General features: G+C 40.2%; 1 protein-coding gene and 1 long non-coding RNA gene across 7 annotated transcripts in view; one reads left to right on the top strand and one right to left on the bottom strand.

The window, feature by feature from the left end:
• LOC135903532 (uncharacterized) overlaps positions 1 to 14,035 on the top strand; it is a 195,602-nt gene extending 181,567 nt beyond the window's left edge. For both annotated transcript variants that reach the window (XM_065433839.2, XM_065433840.1), the window contains exons 74-84: positions 145 to 404; positions 2,524 to 2,635; positions 3,595 to 3,654; positions 4,170 to 4,276; positions 4,361 to 4,502; positions 5,201 to 5,335; positions 5,895 to 5,998; positions 6,707 to 6,799; positions 7,852 to 7,957; positions 9,056 to 9,193; positions 13,506 to 14,035. In XM_065433839.2, the coding sequence (XP_065289911.1) occupies positions 145 to 404; positions 2,524 to 2,635; positions 3,595 to 3,654; positions 4,170 to 4,276; positions 4,361 to 4,502; positions 5,201 to 5,335; positions 5,895 to 5,998; positions 6,707 to 6,799; positions 7,852 to 7,957; positions 9,056 to 9,193; positions 13,506 to 13,700 (1,452 nt within the window). In that variant the 3' untranslated portion in view covers positions 13,701 to 14,035. The remainder of the gene's footprint in view (positions 1 to 144; positions 405 to 2,523; positions 2,636 to 3,594; positions 3,655 to 4,169; positions 4,277 to 4,360; positions 4,503 to 5,200; positions 5,336 to 5,894; positions 5,999 to 6,706; positions 6,800 to 7,851; positions 7,958 to 9,055; positions 9,194 to 13,505) is intronic.
• LOC135903535 (uncharacterized) lies at positions 5,912 to 20,925 on the bottom strand. 5 transcript variants are annotated; one of them, XR_010564831.2, is made up of 5 exons: positions 20,743 to 20,925; positions 19,054 to 19,160; positions 11,648 to 11,819; positions 10,561 to 10,697; positions 5,912 to 6,036 (listed from the first exon to the last, which is right to left on the bottom strand). It is a non-coding gene; the product is annotated as an uncharacterized lncRNA (long non-coding RNA). The 5 variants fall into 5 exon arrangements; XR_011511439.1 differs by lacking the exon at positions 5,912 to 6,036 and adding an exon at positions 12,584 to 12,726 and having other exon boundaries at positions 9,201 to 10,697; XR_010564832.2 differs by lacking the exon at positions 5,912 to 6,036 and adding an exon at positions 12,584 to 12,643 and having other exon boundaries at positions 9,201 to 10,697.
• Between the last annotated feature and the right edge of the window lie 35 nt (positions 20,926 to 20,960).

The following is a 20,960-nucleotide window of genomic DNA, read 5'->3' as shown; positions in this document are numbered from 1 at the left end:
GTGACTTTTTTCTTGAAATCATATTTAATGACTATGCATATTGAACTATAACTGCTACTACATGTGTATCTTTAGTTACTGCCTTTGTTTTTATTATTTTTTCATGGAGTTGCGCATAACCTCATTTTCCTATTATTTTTGCAGGGTAATCGTCAACTGATGACTGGACTGCAGAATGCTGCACTTGTTTTCCCACAGTATGCCCTGATAGGTGGCTTTGTCAGCCTGGCTAAGAATCACATTCAGGCTGACATATATGCTCGCTTCGGCCAGGACACCTACGAAAACCCTTTCAGTAATGAAGTCCTAAATTACAACTTTTATGCCATGTTCTTGGTTGGAATAGTCTTTTTTTGCATCAACCTCTTCCTTGAGTGTCACTTGAAAGCATCAAAGCGTCCCAGGTAAGCTTCCTCATTTCAACAAAGGCAATATGGGCAGGCATAGAAACATATAAAAAAATGTGTCCTTCTCAAGTTTGCCGATATTTGTCATGAAAAGCAGTTCTATTGAAGTTGAATAGCCAACTTTAAGGTACAGCTTCTATAGTTGAATTTTGTTAAACATGGACTGTTAAAAGGCACTGCCTATATGTAATTACACATAAGTATCAAGCAAGGGTGAGTGAAATTGCAGGTAGTGCCCCCACAAGTATTTGCTCCCACTCTGTGATCCCAGCAGCTCCTTTGAAAGGTGTCGACCTGGAGCAAAATAGACAAGGACACCAGCACTGCCATAGGGGCAGTAACACCAATACCATGGGGATCCAGTTGCATTGTGCACTGTTCAGTAGGTGTGAAAGTTTGCCAATCGCCCGCAGCAGATGTGTGGTATGCCTGCTCATACCATGCCAGCAACACCTTGCTCTTTCAAATTTGGGAATAGGCCAGTCAAAAAGCCTTTCAGATACGCATGACAAGTAATGAATGCAGCGCCATGAAATCACATTTTGCACAAGGACAGTAATATCAAATGTCGGAAGTATTTCAGTATCATTTCATAATGGCAGCACTGTCCATTAGACCAGTCAGCATCTTTTCTTTCTTGCACATTCCTCAGGCTGTTGTCATCTTTATTTGTTGTCTGTGGATGTGGGAGCACAGAGTTTTTACTTTTCACAAGGGCACCTCAACAAGCACAGCAGTTAAATGATGTAAACATCAAGGTATCCTAATGTTTACTGCTAGTTATAACAGAAAAGGAGAGAATGCGTGTTCAAATAGAATAATAAAGACGTGAGGAAAAGAGAGGATGGTGTACAAAGGGGGCTTGGTAAAAAGCTAGGCTTGTGTAGCCAAGGCACCTGTGCCATACCTATGAGACTGCAAGACAAAAAAGATGTGCTCCTCCTGTTTAGTTTCTGTATTGCTTGACAATGAGCTCTTTCATTGGATCTTTTTGTCATAAGAGTGACATTCCACTTTCTTTTACGTTCCAAGTTTTCACTTCTACTTATGATGGTTTTGCATGCTCCAAGGCAATAAACCCTCCAAGCAATGCAACAAGACATAAATGCAGGGCAGGTTGGCACATGGTCAGCTAATATGAAAACCAATGATAAAGATGCATACAGAAAACAAAAAGTCACACAAAATGATTACTGCCAGCAATCATCCTGTGTGCCCCTTTTATCTTGTGCAGTGCAACTTTCTTTTGCTAGTTTTTGTTTTGGTTGACCAAGCAAAGCAGCATGCTGGTGCTACTGATATCATGGTAACATCACTCACATTATTGCCTGGCAGGTTGTGCAATAACAAGTGCCACTGGAGAGCATGCGCATTGCATTATAGTAGAAAACCACTGATATGTGCACAGTTGTGATGCATATTGTGCTGTTATGTTGTCTTAGCACAATTCCAGCAGAAAGCTCATAGGTTCTTGCCTTCGTGTCTCTTACATTTTCCTGCATTTTATGTTTCTTATGGAAGTCTCCTAAAATATTGATCAACATGGCTCTGTTGTAATTAAAATTGCAGGCTTCCCACAATGTTTGCAGCCGTGATAGAGTAATAGATCTGTTACTTATTAATGGAGCTTAGTCATTCCAATAGCATTCACAGCAAAATGCATATGCTTTCACATAGTCTCCAAGTGCACTTATATATCTTCTAGTACACAGCGACTACCTCAAAGCCAGCATGGTATGGTATTTACTGCTAATATCAAGAGCATGCAAAAATACAGTTGAACTTCATTAAAACAAAGCCGCATGAAGCACAAAAATTCGTTTGCTATATGCAAAATTCATTATAAGAATAAACTTGTTATGCACTAATATCAACTAAAAGCATTTTAGCTTTACTTTTGTTTTATCCAGTTGTTTATTATATTCATGTTTGTTATATTTAGGTTCAGCTGTACTTCTTATAAGGCACAGATAGATGAGGCCTATTTTTTATTGGCTGCTTTCCAGCACGTCGATGCAGGTTATGTGAAGATGATAAGATAATAAAAGTGTACCTAGGTTTACAAGTTTGTGGGTCAGAGAGATACTTTACAAAGCATTTCATCATTTCGTTTCAGGACTCTAAAGCAGGTCAGGGTGCCTGAGGACACTGATGTTACAGCGGAAAGAATGCGGGCAAACAGTGACACTGGCAAGAATGATGTGTTGAGAGTACTGGATGTCGTAAAGGTACTGACGAGATAAACATTTGAAGTCTTCAGCAGCTGGGCTACCTATTTAGTGATAGCAAAAACACATTTACAGGCATAGGTGCAAGACTTTTGCTTTCTTTCAAAATCTCGATAGGATATATGGGTATTACTTGAGATCAGGCCTGTGGCCACCTGCTGACATTGTGTACTGTGCTGCAACTCTACATGTAATATTCATACTGATGCTGATGACCAACTAGGGAGAGTTCTATCCAGCACTTTTTTTTTTACACCGGCTGTAGCTGTAACCAAAACTGCCCCTTCCCCTTTATTTCTTGTGCACATGATGCAAGTGCCTTTTTTACAGAAGTTTCTATTCCAAATTCTTCAATTTGAAAGTGAGGTACTTGGACTAGTGTGAGACTCACAAGAGCAAAAGCAGGCGAGTTATACTGGACAGATTTTCAGGCAGTGATTACATTTAAAAGCCAGGGGCAGATGAGGAAACTTAAATTCCTCAACATTATCAGCTGTACAGCAGCAGCAAAAGTCTCAATTCTGAAGTGGCAGAGGTAACAACAAATTGAAAAAAGTTGTCCATTCATTAAGGACAGACGGCAGTGCACTGGGTATACACACAGGTACAACAAGTGTTACATGACAGGATTATGTTGCGCTACACAATTAACTAGAGGTGCCTTAAATAATATTTTATCCAGGCCACAAAAATACTGCCCATAGAATACTTTTGTGGAAGTATTTGTGTGAAAGCGCTACTTTCTAGACTATTTCCCAAAGGCACAAACAATGCCTCCCTTGTTCTCTCAACTCATGTCGCTCAATGTACGTATGCATCAACATAAGCCAGAAGACAACACATCGACATTATTTTATCAAGTTGTGCTTTTGCAACCTCACCCTTCACCGTGGGTGCTTTCAACATTGAATTTGCTTACATTTAGACATCTTCAATTAGCACAATTGCTTTCCATACAGGTATACCAAGGACGACACAAGGCAGTGGACAATGTCTCCTTTGGTATTCCAAAAGGCGAGGTATGAATCATTCCTAATCATATACGAACATACGAAATACGGCAATGCTTATTAACTACATTACTGCTTTACATTCCTGCAATAATTTGTTTCAAGAAAGCAATAAGTTAAGCCTCAATATAGCGAACATGGATACACAAATTATTGGATAAAACAAAGTAAATATAAACGGCTTTCGGTTGGTATCAACCTGAAATAAATATAAGCTTATATTGAGTATTGAGCATAACAATGGTATCGTCATGTCATATGCAACTTTGTTATAATGAGGTATAATGCAGTAGTAGTACATAATAGCATAGTAGTAGCACTTAGTCCCTTTAATTTTTCAATGTATAGGCGAGCAAGCTATAGCAGCTGCCTTACAGTACATAATTGTATAGTCTTATTGTTCAACTCATCTCTCATATTTATTTTAAATAGTACATTATGCTTTACTGTTGTAGCCTACATTGGAAACAGTTCTATACGACATGCAACGTCTTGCTGCTCATTTTCAAATTATCTCACTACAGTGCTTTGGACTTCTTGGTGTAAATGGAGCTGGAAAGACAACCTTGTTCCGCATTCTTACTGGACAGCTTCAGCCTACACATGGCACCACCCTTGTTCAAGACACAAGGTAGCTTTTCTTTGGGCGCAGAGGATACGTATACTGAGATCTGTGCCTCAAACATATATTGAACTTGAGATTTCTTGCTTACAGATTGGACAAAGTGTTTGCAAAGGGTACACAATTAGTGGGCTACTGTCCCCAGGCTGATGCACTTGATGACTTACTGTCCCCGAAGGAGCACCTTAGGATTTACTGCATGATGCGGGGGATACCAAAGAGTGAGATCCAGGAGGTGATTGCTTTGGTTTATTTATTTTTTTGTGATTGTACTCACAGCATGCGAAACTTACTAACACCTGTCTGTGATAGTGAGGCTGTATATGTGTTGTATGAACCTCACAACTGTTGTGAACAATATGTCCATTATATAGACAAGTATAGCAAATAGCAATAGAAGAAAGCAATGTTCATACTTAAAACCTGCACTTAAGAATGCATGGGTATATTTTTCCTAACATTTCTGCACTTAGAACATTTGCATTGGTTAAACTTCAAACATAACTGCATCTCCAGCAAGACCACTAACTACTGGCTCAAATGTCTTTACTGCAGCAATGACTGCAAACAACCTGAAGGTGGGATACTGTATTATTATATCATAAACAACGCCTAGATGCAATTGTGGCGTCCATTGCAGCTATTCTGAATTTAACTAGCTTTGCTCTAAACGGAACAACTATACAAATGCTAACTGGTAGTGCTTCTAGGCATTGCTCCGTCAAGGCAGATGACTTGGTCAATGCAGGCATATCACAACAACTCAGTGGGATATTATAGGTAATGCGAAGTGCAGTAGCCTTCACAAGTTTTCATCGTGCATTTTCTTAGGTGCATTCATTTTTGCTAAGACGAGGTTTGCCACGCACATTATTTTCACCCTTTTGCTTCATGCAACATGCAGGGTTTACAACAATAAATACATACTTGCAGGTTGTTGAGGAAGCCCTCTCGAGATTCCAGCTTTCTGCTCATGCTGATTACAAAGTGGGAACACTCAGCCGTGGCACTCGACGAAAAGTCTGTACAGCGATCTCTATGCTTGGAAACCCACAAATTGTGCTTCTGGTCAGTTCACTTGACAGATTCATTTACTTTCACTATATGCACACTGCTCTTCCTTAAATTTCATTGATCTTATTTAATGTGACAGACTGCAAGATAAGTTATGCGTACTCAGCTAGCTTTGTCCAGGCGCAAATGTTATAATTCCAAGAAGCCAGCTATTTTTGAAATGCTAATTATCGCAATCAAAAGAAATAATAGTGTCCTGTAAAAGGATATTACATATGGCACAGCGAAATCAAAAATTACAATTACTACTAAGGCTTCTTGCACACAAAACTTGAGGACACCTTGCAGTGAGAAGCATGTGAGGCATAACAACAACATATCACGATTACAGTGACATAATTGAGGACTTCTAGGTTTTTAAAAATGCATAATAAATGCACAGTAATTAAACTGCATAATTTAAAAGAAATGATGGCTACATTATCCTTCATAAACATTTTACATCTATTATATTTTATGTGTAAACATATGCTCACTAGCTTTAGTACATAAGCACCAGAATTTAGCCAGTAGTCTACAAAATATTTCCAAATGTCACTTGTCTCAATTCCAGGATGAGCCAACAAGTGGAATGGATCCTGTTACTCGTAGACTGGTCTGGTCCAATGTTTCTGAAGCCATTCGGGAAAAGCGCTCTGTCTTGCTAACATCACACAGGCAAGGAATCATAATATTCTTATGTGCACCCATGTTTCCTGTAATTAAAATGATGCATCTGTTATAGACACTGTCTGTATGTCGTGCTAGTTTCTTATAAGCACTGGTAAACATAATTAAGCACTGGTTTTGAAAATAGTTCATGAAGCTAGGCCCTTAAGATACCTTATCGGTAGAAAAATGAGGGCTCAGTATTTTATTGTCACTATGGTCCATAAATAATGGCTGCAGACATGTCCAAGTTACAGATGTTGTTTAACATGGGTTGCCTCATGGCTGACTGCTATAAATACATATGGTCTGTGAATAAAGTAAGAAGTTACTAAATGTATCATTGGATATAAAAGTTTATGGTGCCTGGTGTTCCAAAAAAGTTGTATAACAGTGATATATAGGCATGCAGTATAAAATTCGTAGTTGTAGCTCGTACTAGAATGTACAAGCAAGACACTGATGTGGTCATCTATAATCTACAAGTGTGAAGTATACAAGAATTGAGTATTAGTACTTAGAAACCCATGCCCCATAAACTTTTGGAGCCCATAGTGCACCCTTGCAAAAGAGAAAGCAAGTACTATTGCAGTGAAGTACCCCCATAATCCTTGGGAAGCAAAATACACAAAGTTGTCGCAATTTTTTAAGTGCAATGCATACCATGCTTTTGAGAGAGTCACACTATGTTTTGTTTACTTTCCATCAACAACACAGCATGGCCGAATGTGACCTACTTTGCTCAAGGCTCGCAATCATGGTGAATGGACAGCTATGCTGTATAGGAAGCCCACAGTACCTCAAACATAAGTGAGTAGTTGGCCTACACATCCAATAATTAGGAGTGAAATGTCCAACACAGCAGCACAGATGACTATACTGGTTAAGCAAAATGTTCTGTGTCAATAAGAACCAGAAAGGCACCATGAAACGTTTTTCCATTTATTGTATGAATGCACAAAAATAAACCCTATAACTAAACAAAAAAGATATTGTATATTTGGCAACTCTCATTGGTTTTCTAGCTGAACATGATAGAATTCATAAACAATGTGCAATTACCTTGAAAAATACAAATCAACAAAATCATGGAAAATCTTCAACATTTTTCACTGGAGGGGTACATTATTATTATTATTTGCAATGCTACTTATATTCTTTATGAAAGAAAAATAACTGCACACATTATTTCACGAATTAAATGAATCAGTGCAACTACACAAAACGAGAGAGATAAAAGCAGAAAGGAAGCACTTTTGTAGCATTTTCTGATCTATTTTTACAATTATGTTGAAACGTCGCATTTAAAACAAGGACATACAAAGAAAGAAATACCACAAAGCAAACACTTCATTTGTGGTATTTCTGTCTCTACGTGTCCTTGTTTTAGCCCCACTGTTTCAGCCTAGTTCTAAAGATGAAACAACTAGCCCTCACCAAATGATCTACTATCTGTTCTGCCTGCTCTATTTGCACACACATTTGCATGAATCACTTCAAACCTTGTTATAAAGATGTTGCGTATGACACAAAAATACCTTTGTTATATTTCATACGTGATGTAAGCGTATATTGATTACACACTAATATCAGTGGTAAACAATAAACATTTGCTCCATCATATCTTATAATTAGCTGCATCGAGGTTTGATTGATTAACTTTTTTTTCCAAATCTGCAAATACAGTGTTCTTTGCTCAGGGCTATCAGGTTTGGCGATAGCAGACCTTTAGTCATAGACAAGGTCACTACAAAGCCTTTGTCCACCCAGCTCAACCCTTCGCCCCCCTCCCTTTCCCACTGTATGCATTTTTGGTTATTCTTGTACTTGTTTGTAGCAATTCAAATTTCTACTCCTTGCAGGTTTGGAGCTGGATTTACTGTCACAATACGCATGGCTGAAAATGGCCAGGACTGGAAGCAAACAATTAAATATCTAATCACTCACTTCCCCACAGCATCACTAAAGGTATGGGTCAGCATCTTTTAGCAACACTTTATTTAAACCTGCAGACATCAAAACCTGTGTGATAATCACTGGTTAACTATTTAAATAAGGCTCACTAATTACTTTTTTTTATATGCTTTAAAGAACAGCTTGCACCTGCTGAATAGAAGTTAGTTAGTGCTCAAGGCATGTCCACCTACTAGGGGTGCCAAGATTACCAACAGTCCCAAAATATCTATCCTTAAAACATTCGCAAAATACAAAGCGTGTGCATTAAACACTGTTTTGTTCTGCAGTGCCTAAGGTAAATTTTTTTTAGTCAAACAATAAATGTGACACTACACGAATGTATTTCAGTGCAAATACGTGGACTGATTGACTAATGGAGTTCAATGTTCTAAAGAAATTCAGCAGCTGTTGTAGCGGAGGGCTCTGGAATAATTTTAAGCACCAGGCATTTCTTAAGCATGCGTCCTAAGCTTGATACACGAGTGTTTCTACAGTCCTCCCCCCACTTTCTTAGTAAAATATGACCACCACTTCCAGGAATCGAACCCTCAACCATATGCTGAGCAGCAAAAGGCCATAGCTACTGCGCAAGTTCAAAGCTCACGTCCAATCTTGTAATCTCAGAGTACCTACTAAAGGGACATGCCTGCAGCACTGACTGGCTTCAAACAGCAATTGTGGCATTTTACCTTCAAAGTAATTAATTGAATGTCAATTACATATTGGCACATGTCCACCGTCACTACAACGTCACGATACCACATGTTCAATAATATAGTAAGCATTTATCATACAGTGTGTAATGTCCACAAGTGCAATTATAGCATCACTGAAAAAAAAAAAGAAGTTTCCATGCCTCTACTGCGCTGTTTTTCAGAATTAGGTAGTCTCTGCAGAAACACTTGTGTACTCCTCATCAACAGGTTAACATGTCAGGCATATTACATTTTAAGTGTGGAATACGGTTTGCACCCAATCATCAAAGGTTCTGGCAAATATACGCATGCATGACCCTATGCTGTGATGCTTGCTGTAAAAGTCATAAAGGAATGTTCTGTCATTGAGTCTCAGCACCTGGTTTTTTTTTACCCTCCTTTGTCTCCTTTGCAGGCACAGCACTTCAACGTAGTGGAGTTCAGCTTGCCTTCAAAGCAAACATCACTTTCCTCTGTGTTTCAATTCCTAGAGAAAAACAGCAACGAGTTGAGCATCTTAGACTTTTCGGTGTCTCAAACGACGCTAGACCAGGTAAGAATTTCCCTGCCTTGCACGAGGCACTTTTCTAGCCCTAATTCTTTGGGCCACAGCAGAGGACAGACGAGGGCACAAGAATGCAAAAGCACATGGCACAGGCATTGACTAACTTAGGTTTCATTGTGAACTGAGCAGCATATATAGATACAACATGCTGAAGCCCAGGAATGAACAAAGAGAACAAAAGTGCATGGTATCTAGAGGCTGACTAGGCAATGACAAGAAACCTACTAACCATTCATATGCACAAAACGAAGATAAAGCTAGTGAGGAGGTACCAGAAAACATGCTTTGTACTCTCAGAATTCATTCCACTTACTTATTTCATGTTGTTTGACTTATAGAAACAGTTGTTCATTTTAACAGTGGCATGGAGTTGCAACATGTACAGTGAACAGCAAGATGGCTTCATGTATTTATGTACAAGTCTTATTTATGTTTTCTAGTTACACCTAAGCAACTGTCATGCGTTAGCATTGTATCCGTACCATTAAACAACTATCCACTGAAATTTCAATTAACCCCTCTTAGATCCATGATTACCTGTGAATGCTACTTTCTTTTCCCTTTCTTTCTGCATGCTTACTGTTTTCCCTGATTTCCCCCCCCCCACCCCCCACCCACTTCTGACTCATGGCACTTCTGTCCCTCTGCTCCGTTTTGTTTTTTTATATTCATTTCATGTTATTCTGATACTCTATATATTTATGGTTCAGTGTTTTCAGTTTAAACCATATAAAAAAAGTCTGCAGAATTTCATTCTAGGAATTAAATTCCTACCAAAAATGGTCAGTGAGAACAAAACTACCAGAGAGCTAAGATGGCAACTGCTTGTAGCTGCAAGCCTATATATTTTAATTCAAGAAGCCTGACGAGGTCAATGCTGCTTGGAGAAGTTCACCTGCTGCCCATGCAATCTTTACTCTTTCTTACTCTGTTTTGCTTGTTGTTGCTATGAAAATAAGAATCAGGGAGAGTAGGGGGAGGAGAATAATTTTACAAATAAAGTTTCACTCCATTTATGCTTGAATATCAAATGCATTATTTTAATTCCTGTACAGTCACCGGCTTGCGGTGTTGTGCCCTTGCTATTGACTGCTTCTCGAAAACTTAGATATTCTGTACACTGAATATAACTACAGCATTGAAAAGCAGGTTGTGCAGTCATGTGGCATGTTCAAGCATCAACAAAATTAGTGAACCAGATATTCACACAAATAAAAAAATATGTGATTAGGTTTACGTGAGAAATTATGCATGCAATGGAAAAAGGCAATAAAGGTTCACACTCATTAGGAAATATTACTTTTTTTTGTTGGAAATAAATATCAAAGTATGCCAAATTTTGGGGTAGTACTAACCAAAAACACTGAAACTTGTATGTACATGGCAGCTCCACACTATATCAGCAGCCCACCAATAAGACAACATGACAGCTGCAGTCAGATGCTGGATTCTGGCCACAGGAATAGTACGAGTCTGGTTGCCTCCTTAAACACTGGTAAAAAAATTGTAATAAAATTAACTTTTTGAAAATGGTATTCGGGTAGCTGTACGATCACATAATATATCCCTGCTGCCTGCAAGATGTCTAGCAATGTAAATATTTCAATATTTCTTGTTGTATTTAATTAAAAATGTGCTTTGCTTTTAGTTCTTTTCTTTTTCTCAAAAGACAAATTTTGGGCTCCTTGCAAGCTTTTTGGTGGTGATTTCTCAGCCCTCAGAGAACGTGGAATCATAATAGTTGTTGCACCATATAGCTAAATGCATAATGCACACAATAATAGCAGTAGATTTTCCAAATTTTGGTTATATATTTTTTTCTTGGCTGCACATTACATAATGAGTTAGCCACATTTTTAACACAACACTTTGAAGCACTGTATTACTGTTAATAATTGTCATATCAAAAACGTATTCCTACCATTGTGAACCTAATTATTCCTAATATCTAACTATGTGCCTAAAGCAATATTTTGGTATGTAGCTCTCGCTCCATTGTTCCTGGAAACAATAGTACTTTATTTCTTACTAACTTTAAAGCTAATTGGCCTTTTAAGCTGATGATTGCATATTTGAAATCAGCACAGAAAACGTAACAAGATTATACAGTTTCATTAAATTTGGCAAAGGCGACTTTAAAGACGGCTTCAATACCCACTTTCCCTAATGGGGACAGATGAGCATGTATTATACACAAGAATTTTACTTTGGAGGCCTACTTTATTTAGTCTTCTATTGGTCAACACGCACTTGCCCACCCTGAAGTGTCCTCCAGTGCTCATCATATTCGTCACTCCTTTCGACACACACCAACTCACTCTACTGGTCCAAAGTCAGCATTGACAATCCTGTACAAGCATAGATCGGGTTTGTGTGTGTGTATAATGCTAAGACATTAAAAAGTAGACTCAGCAACCACGACTCTGCTAAGCAGCAACAGACCTGAACACTGTCACACGTGGCTGCTCAGTCCACTTTGCTTCTTCATTGCTGTCTCTCTGCCGCTGCCATTATGCGCAAAGCACAGTTGGGTGCAGCTACATGACGCTTGGTTTCCCTCAAGCATTGCAATGGCACCTGCTCTTGTGTGGAATTGAACTGAGGTTCAGATGCCCTAATTTGGGTGGAGAAAGGAAAGAAACATTATCACGTAACAAGAACTGAAGCCAAAAAAAAAAAAAATTTCAGTCAACACGTGATCATTTTGTGATAGGTTTTAGTCATCTCCAGTCGACACGCTTTTCCGAAAAGACAAGAGTGATAGCAGAAGTCAGAGTAATTGTGTGACGTTATCTCATGCAAATTCTACATTACGTGCATGGTGTTTATAAAGCGAGTGCTTTACCAAGCTAAATTACAAGATTATTTACAGTCACGTTTGTACATATATGCTACTGAAAGGAAAGTTTATGATAATGAGAGCAGCATTCTGGGCAAGTTGGTAATCCATTACTCAAATGATATTGCGCAACAAAAAAACTACACAGGTGCAACAAAGAACGACACAGACGTAAGAGAAGACGACACATGTGTCGTCTTCTCTTATGTCTGTGTTGTCTTTTGTTGCGCAATATCATTTGAGTAAAGTTTATTCATTTACACCAAAGGAAAGCACACAGTCTCACTGAAGATTTTGCTTTGAGCATCACCACGAGTCTCAAACAAGTGGCTTTGGCTGTATGCCTTCCAACACCTCTAGCCCAAATCCTTGATAAGCTTTTACATAAACCTTTCATGTTGCCTTTTTTAACACTACGTAAACATCCTCTCATTAACAGTTTTATATATGCATATACAGTTATTGAAATGAGGACCGCAGATCCATGCTGCATTTATTTACAGGCTATCCAAAGTAATGATTTTAGTAGCAGCACAAACCTTTGGAGAGTTTTTGTTGCCTGAAACTGAGGGGTTTCTCAATCATCCCCCATTGAGTGGCTGAAGAGATTGAAGGGGCAGTGACATAATTTTGATTATTCGTTTTTTTTTGCATTACATGAAGGCTCTAGACCTCCAACACCCTAGAAAAAATAATCACAAGCATCAGAGCTCTCTAAATTACTTAATATTAATATCTTTTGTCCGGCTAGTTTAAGTTTCGTTTCTAGTTGCATGGGAGCAGGACACACTGCAACGTTCTGACACTCGCTCGGTCGCCTCATATTCTGCTATTCGTTGTGATGGCCCATGTAGCAGCATATCGGACAACTGAGCGAGCCAGACTGATTATCAAAACATTTCAATGTCCCGCTTCCACATGATCACATACTGCGTCGGGACATCATGACACAGTAAAAACAAAACCGAAACTGGCTTTAGAAAAAATGTGATATTAAATCATTTAGAACACTGTGAGGCTTGTCACAATTTTTTCTAGGATTTAGAGGTACCGGACCTAATACAAAAAAAGGAGACTAAAAATATGTGACAATACACCAGCACTGTCTTGAGTCTTTCCTGCTTTTTGTCTTTGTTGTCTTACGCTGTCCTTTCAAGATATTTCACCTTTCATAAATTAATGTAGCATGGTGCCTGCAGCAAGTATAAGACCCCTCCCTGCTCTACACTAAGTGTACCTCCACATGCATCACTGTAAAAGAACTAATAATAGTAATAATAAGGAATAAAAGTTTTGCATGACATTTTTTATATTTAACATGTCCCCATATGTATCTTGTTTGCACTTGAACTGTGCACTGTATATTGTAGTTTAGCATTTGATATTTATGCTGTGTGTGAGAGAAAAAATTTAGACTCAATTGCAGTTAGGCATGTACTAATGGCTTCACAAACTTTTCAGGTCTTTGTGAACTTTGCACGACAACAGTGTGACGAATCAGCACAAGTCGAGCAAGAACAGCCAGCTGACACATCCACCATTATAGAGAAAAATGGATTTATCAGCGACGAAGTGCCTGCAGTCACTCTTCACAGATCCAATCAGCTGCCAACAGCAGAAAAGCATAATTTGAATAATGAAGCAACAAAGTTTTGACCGGTGCACACAACAGTGGCAGGTCCCTTGAATTGCCCGTAGGTCCAAGTATGATAACGCTGCCCTTTTCCCAAACTGGAGGAGCGAGCAGCAGATAGGGCATTTTACATCAGATACGCAAGAATGAAAGGTCTCATTTTTCTCTTCATCATCTGGAAGCGTTTGGTCCACGACAACCTCTCGCTGCCAAAACTATACATTCTCTGCGTCCCAACACATCAAACACCATGGAAGTGTGCAGTATGTTTGACGTTTGAAGTGTGTTGCACCAGCTGCATCGAGTGCTGCTGAAAACAGTGAACTGTAAATAAAGTGTGTGTGAAGAATGACTTGCACTTCTGACTCGGTTGAAGCCTCCATAAGGTTTCACCTAGGTTCTTTACTTGCATTTGCTTTTTCTAATAGCAATACCTGAGTGCACCTGCCAATGATACAACTGCATTTTTTTTTTCAAGAATCAACAATCATTAGAAGGAAAAGTACATATAGTATATTATGCAGCTAGAAAGAGTCCCAAAGTTAAAGGTTGCACTGGGAACCTCAAACTTACCTTAAGCTAACATATTGCTGTTAACAGGCGATTTTACTGATATTTGTTGTCAAAACTTCTCAACTGCACTCAACACTGGCACCACTAGTCACCATCGTATAAGGCATTGAAGTATTTTTCAGATAATAAGCTACCTGCATCTGATCTGAGCCAATCCATCATATGAGCCTGCACATCATCACACATGACATGTGCATAACACCTTAGAATTTATTGTAGCTCAGTAGATAGCTCAACTGGAAAGACTAGCCAGCGCTCGGACTGGCGGAGGTAAACTCTATAAATTACAAATAAAAAACCATAACCAGCAAGGAGTCAAGGTTGTATTGGCCAGAAAGTTCGGGAGCAGCATTCTAATTCCGAATTTACCTAAATATATGCACCTGGAGTTCAATCAGGGCAGGAGAACGAGCACAGCTAAAGCTCTACTCAAACACTATGGCAATTACGAGGAAGCGCTATTCGTGTATGCCACAAAGTATTCAAATCACCAAGCGTTTACAGCAGTAGCAATGAATACAAAGCAAGAAAGCATACACACATGCTCAATCAAAACCAGAGTATCTGAGACTGCGGAGAAGGCTGCCATCCCTCTGGCTATTGCTTCTCCCAAATACATTATTGGCGACTCTCAATCAATCGGCTATACGAAATTACATTAGAGGACGGATATCAGTTGAAGCTGTAAGAATTCTAAACAGTAAAGCCAAACTCGTATCATCTGAAGAATTTTACGACCAGGAAATCACCTAGTTCTCAGCTCATACAGAGTGCACATCCACCACCACCCCCCAACCTTAACGAGTCTGCCCATCTGGTTGCGCAAGGACTCGTTAACCACGCCCCATTAGGAAGTGTGGGAGGGGGGGGCTTTGCCCAAGGAGGAGATGGAATGGAAGACTAGGGATAGATTTTTTTCATTCAATGACATTACCCGATTCTATAGAAAGTTGAGGTCTATATATCCACCTCCTAGCCCGTAATTGGACAGGTCTCGGGCGGTTGACTGGAGGCACCTTCAAACAAGAACTTACATGAACCCAGTACATTTTAACCGGATGTTTCCAGAATTGTAACCTGATGCCAAATGTAAACTATGTGATGATAGAGGAGCCACGCTAGACCATGTACTTTGGGATTGCAAAATAGTTCAAAGGAGAATTGCAGTAAACCTGGATGAACTAAGGGTGCGGTGGACAGCCACACTGACTAGCTCAAATCTCCAGCACCAACTTTGGGCCATCCACCAAGTCCAGGAAGCTACCAAGAGACAAGGTCTCACTGCTGCCTCCAGCGCGGCCACACCCAGGCCATCAATTCACAGGATATTAAATAAAGTTGTCACACACACACACAAACAAGAGAGCCACTCTTCTACATATAACAAAAGAGTAATAGCATAACATAGGTGACAGCTAGCTACAGGATGTGAAGCCATACATTTCACATAAGTGCTCAACCCGGTCCCCAGTCTCTCTGCAGTAACACTCGTAGCTATGTTGCCAAGAACGTGCATGATAGCGGCTTTATCAACATCCATTTTTCTTTCTCAGAGTTTATGGAAACATCATCTCTTCGAACAGACATGCCTACCAGCCTGCCCATCTATGTTTAACACATTGCATTCGGGTAGCATCTAATTTTTCAGCAAGACAAAAATTTATTACAGAATAGTGAAATGGCTATCATGTACACCATTTTTACAAGCCACCTATAATCAGAGATAATGAAAGAAATCCTGATCCGCTGCCCAAGTACTAGCATCTAAATGGTAGCAAGGGCCTCTATATAATTGACTGCTTAATAAAGAAAAACAAAAATCCTCATAAAATGCAGTTATGCAGTCACCTAGTCCACAATAGACAGGGTGTCATACTCTTTGGCAGTGTTGTGTTTGCCTGACCTTGGTGGCTCAGAAATAAAAAAAAAAAAGTTCCTGCCCAATCCATCTCATGATGAACGTCGACGTTAATGCGATTGGCATTGAAGCAATGTAGCAAAACACTATACTGCCATACAGAGGTGTGATAAGTATGAATTTCGCTAGAATAGCAGCTTGGGCTTGTTCGTTTTTCATCCTGCTAGTAACAGCACGAAATGTAGACAAGAGCGCTTGTGGTGTCTTCTTGTCTCGTCTCGTCTACATTTTGCGCTGTTACTAGCAGGATAAATATGAGACATGTATGCAGCCAAGTTCCTCTCTTGAGCTTTTCACTGAACACGCTGCACTATCTAGCGGTGCTGCCATTAAGTCTGTGTGTGGCATGTGTGTGAGCATACAGTAGTGAACAAAGTCATATGTATGGTATTTTCATTTGGATCCTGTGAGCTGAATTGCTCAGAATTTTGGTGCTGCATTATGCCAGACTACTAGCCTAGGGCAATATTCTCTTGAATGTGCACTGCCATCTTGCGATATTCACACCACATAGCCCAACCACTCTGCATACAACTTGCCTGTTTCAAGAATATGTCGCAAGTAAATCATATTACATCAACCAGCATCTGAAAATATGTGCGCTCTGGTGAGATAACTTTTGATGATAAGTGGAGAGGTTAGCCGAACAAAAGGCTTGGCATACTGTCACAGGTTTAATATATGAGAGACCAAATGACAAAAGAAAAAAAAAATGCGCGTGCATCCAGACGCACAAAAACTCTAAAAGGAGCAACAGCGAGCAGCATGAAATGAACAAAGTGCAAAGTGGTGCCTTATGGCACTGTTAATAAACGAAATGTTTTTCGTCTTTGTCCCTTTGGCTGCACCATGTTGATGATACTTATCTCGTTAATTGATTTGCTGTCCTTGTTGTTTTGCATGCCTCCATGCAACACCGTTGTCCTATGCACAAACTAGTGCGTTTCGAGATGGTGTATAATACATCACGTTTGTCCGCTTTTGATGCCTCAATAGTTGTAGTTAACAAAATTGCGATATCATTTTCTTTGCTAAGTTCCAGTATTGTAAACTTGATACTTGAGTTTCTAAAATTTTTCAATATTCAAGTATTTTTCTAAAAAAAGAAAAACTGTTGGCCTAAATAAAGTATCAGGTGCTTGCACGTAGTACATTTGAACTATTTCTTTTATATGCAACAAGCCTCCTCAAATTCGGTGCAGAAGATGCTGAGCAAAACAATTTCTCTATTCTCATGCATTTACACAGGAGCTCCCGAGATAAATCTTTTTCTTAAGCACAGTGTCCCATGGTGCTACCACCATCACTGCACCGCAATATATTTTCAACACATTTACATCAGAATATCTTTAGAATGATAAGCCTCTTTAATAATGCCAAGCATACAGCAGCACCTAATCCCAATTGCATATGTTGCCCATAATTAAAGGGACCGTGAACAACATTTTATCGAATTGGAGAAAGGCATTTGAAGTAAAAATAGACTATTTCAGAAATACTTTGTTGCAAGAAGTACTTCAATGCGTTCAGCAGAAGCGGAGTTATTGGCAATCAAACACAGCCTCTGCTGTGCTCCCGTTCCTTCTTCAATGCCTTGTACTGCAAAGGCTATGGCGCAGTGGGGTGTGCCCATAGTGCTCCGCATTCTAAATGTCACTGTAGCATGCAGTTCAAATTTCCTTTTGGGTATAAACATAGATGCTCTGGCTTCTGCGTTTGGTGCCTACACACGCTAAACATAAGCCAAACACAGTTGTCTTCAGTGTGCCATAGTGCGCTTATCCAGTGGACTCGTGGGGGCAGCCCGTGGTGGCTGCGGTAGGTACGCCATGTAGCTGGCCGCAGCTTGATGTCAGCTATTGGCCAATAGCAGCCATCTAAGGGAATGATGAAATAACGCATCCGATGACGAAATAGTGCGCCTAGAAGAGAGTGAGGACAGGGCGTTCTGTTGAAAAGAGAGCATGTAAGAGAAAGGTGAATTCGTGATCTGCTTGCAAGCTCCACGCACCACGTATGACAGCAAAACTTGGCTGGGACGTTCACAGCAGCATATGCTGCCCGTGGACTATGTTATTTCACCAAGCCCAAGGGCCCTTTTATATCACTTTTGAAAGTGAGGTCTTTATCAATTAATTTATCACACGTTGTGCTGTAACTGCTGTTTGGTGGCAAAGTAGCCACCCTGTAGTCAATGCATGTCAGCTCAAGCTTCGCCTTGCCGTGCATGCGACGTGTGCGCCTCGTACAGTCGGACAACTAGGCAAATGGCTTTTCACATACTGGACACTTAATAAATGGCTTTTCACCTGTGTGCATAGGCATGCGACTCTTCATGTTGGATTTATTCACGAACTCAGGAGGACACATGTGGCATGTGCAAGGCATATTATTCATGTGCCACTGCAGATGCTCCTTCAGTTTCCCTTTCTGCACAAAGACCTCACCACACTCATTGCAGTGGTGCAGGTCTACTCCCCTAGCACGCAGCTCCTTGCATCTGTTCAGTGGCTCCTTGTGGCGAACCGCAGACGGGCACAGCTCGCACTTGCACTGCTTTTCGTCTGTGTGAATGGGTTGGTGCTGAACTAATGAACGCTTTTCGTTGAACGGCTTGCTGTACATGTTACACTTGTGTGCCTTCTCATTGGTATGCAGTCTCATATGGACTTTGAGTGACCTCCTGTTTGCTAATATTGCCAAACAGTGACAGCTTCTTGTGCTGGTATCAGTCTTATGCACAGCAAGGTACCTCTGCATAAACAGCTTCCCACGCATAGAACAGGGAAACCGTCTCTTGACAGAGTGCATGAGCTGTTGAGTCGTGACTGAATGCTTTTGGGCAAATGTCTGCTTGCAGATGGGGCATGCACTTAGCTTCTCACCCATGAGCATGAAATGATGCCCGCACACATTGCACTCGTGTGATTTGTTGATGCCGGCGCTCTGGCTGCACTGTGTCTCTGAAGCCACTATGGTACCACCAGGGACTCTGCAGAATAAAGAAAAAACCCCATTGGTCTTTGCAAGAAGTGGTGTGTTGCTATCGGGCCATGTGTAAGCAGGGCATGGCCAAAACGTATGGTGGTGGGGCAGAGTCAAGTTGACGCTATTAAAAGTACCTGCACTACTATATTGAAGTTTAGAGCGCAGCAAAAACCACAGACGAAAAATGGGACACACAAGCGCTTACTTACATCTGATCTTTACTGAAGGCACAGAAAAATATATATATACTACACAGATACATTGCGCATGTAGAAAAGAGATAAAAACGAACATCAACGGCACATGTCTAGCAGTGATTAATGAAACTGAATTGTCTGTCATGTAGTAACAACGATGGCTGGCTTACACTTAGAGTGGCATTCTTGGTGATATGATAAGACTCCGAGATTTCCAGAGGGGTCTGGTCAGGGTGCCGGAACAACATTACTGTGCTTTCGAACAAGGGTTTACAATGGCACAATTGGCACTGTGATGCAATATGAGAGAATGGTATATAATTTAACGAATTTCAATGTCCTGAGACATATATTAATGCATCGGCCTGTTTGGCCAATGTACATGTGACCACAGGAAATGGGAATGTTGTAAACCATTCCTGCAATACACTCAACAAAACGATTAGGCCAATTTCGATGGCATCCTCCGATACAAACTGCGGTGCCATGTGTCCTTCTGTGCACGCACTTGAACCTCATGAATGCTTGATCCTGCTGCTATGAGCTAGCTCTCGCAGTAACGGTAGCCTATGCTCGCTCTTGCATACGCAAGAAGCCACTTGTAATTCAAACATTTGACCATCTGTGTCCATAGAAGGTTCCCAATTATTGTCTCTGTATTCCTTCACAGCGACAGTGAAATTTCGTCACATTGAAGTTTGTTATATTGCGGTTTAACTGTATATCTTGCCTTTTTGTTGACCGTTAGATGACTGTGCAAAGCATGTTTTGATGTCAAGCTGTACATTACTGCCAAAGAAGGAAGCAGTGGCTTCCATCAAGATGCCCAGTGCACTAGCTTCTATGCAAATGCTCCCTCCTTGTTATCTCGGAAAAGTAAAGTTGAATGCAATTGAACTCCAGATGGCACATCGCATCTTCTGTTACAGCCTGTGACAAAGTGGTAATGCATGCCTTGGAACATATCACAAGCCAAAACTGTGAAGCAAATTTCTGCACTTTTCAAGGCTGGTACAATTTCGACTCTGACTGCACGTCAGTGAATAAATCAGAGTCAAAATAGTGCAGGTTCCAAGTGCCCTTCTGCAAGACTCTAGATATCTTTTTTTTTTTTCAAACCTTTCAAACCGCAACATGAAGTTACACTTGTTTATAACTTTGTCACTGACCCCTTATTACTTCAGTTTGAGCACGGAAAAAAATCGCAGTAATGACAAGTATCATGCAGCTTACTCCTGCCATATTAAACCTCCCGCAACATGAAGTTACACTCGTTTGCAACTTTGTCACTGACTCCTCATTACTTCAGCTTGAGCATCTGTACAATGAAGCACGATTACTAGGCGAAGCAGTATGCAGAATATGAAATTCAGCTTGAATTTCTGATACCTTTACACAAGCAACGCTAGTAGACAACCTCATAAGAAGGCAACAAACACTGACACCAAGGACAACATAGGGGAAATTACATGTGCTTAATAAAGAAACGATAAATTAATGGAAATGAAAGTGGATGAAAAAACAAGTAGCCGCAGGTGGGGAACGATCACACAATATAAATACCCATGAAAGTGGATGGGGAACGGCGCCGCGGTAGCTCAATCGGT

The sequence above is a fragment of the Dermacentor albipictus genome, chromosome 1 (assembly GCF_038994185.2).
Source record: "Dermacentor albipictus isolate Rhodes 1998 colony chromosome 1, USDA_Dalb.pri_finalv2, whole genome shotgun sequence".
NCBI lineage: Eukaryota > Metazoa > Arthropoda > Arachnida > Ixodida > Ixodidae > Dermacentor > Dermacentor albipictus.
The sequence above is the reverse complement of the archived record's forward strand: the minus strand, read 5'-3'. Positions and strand labels throughout refer to the sequence as shown.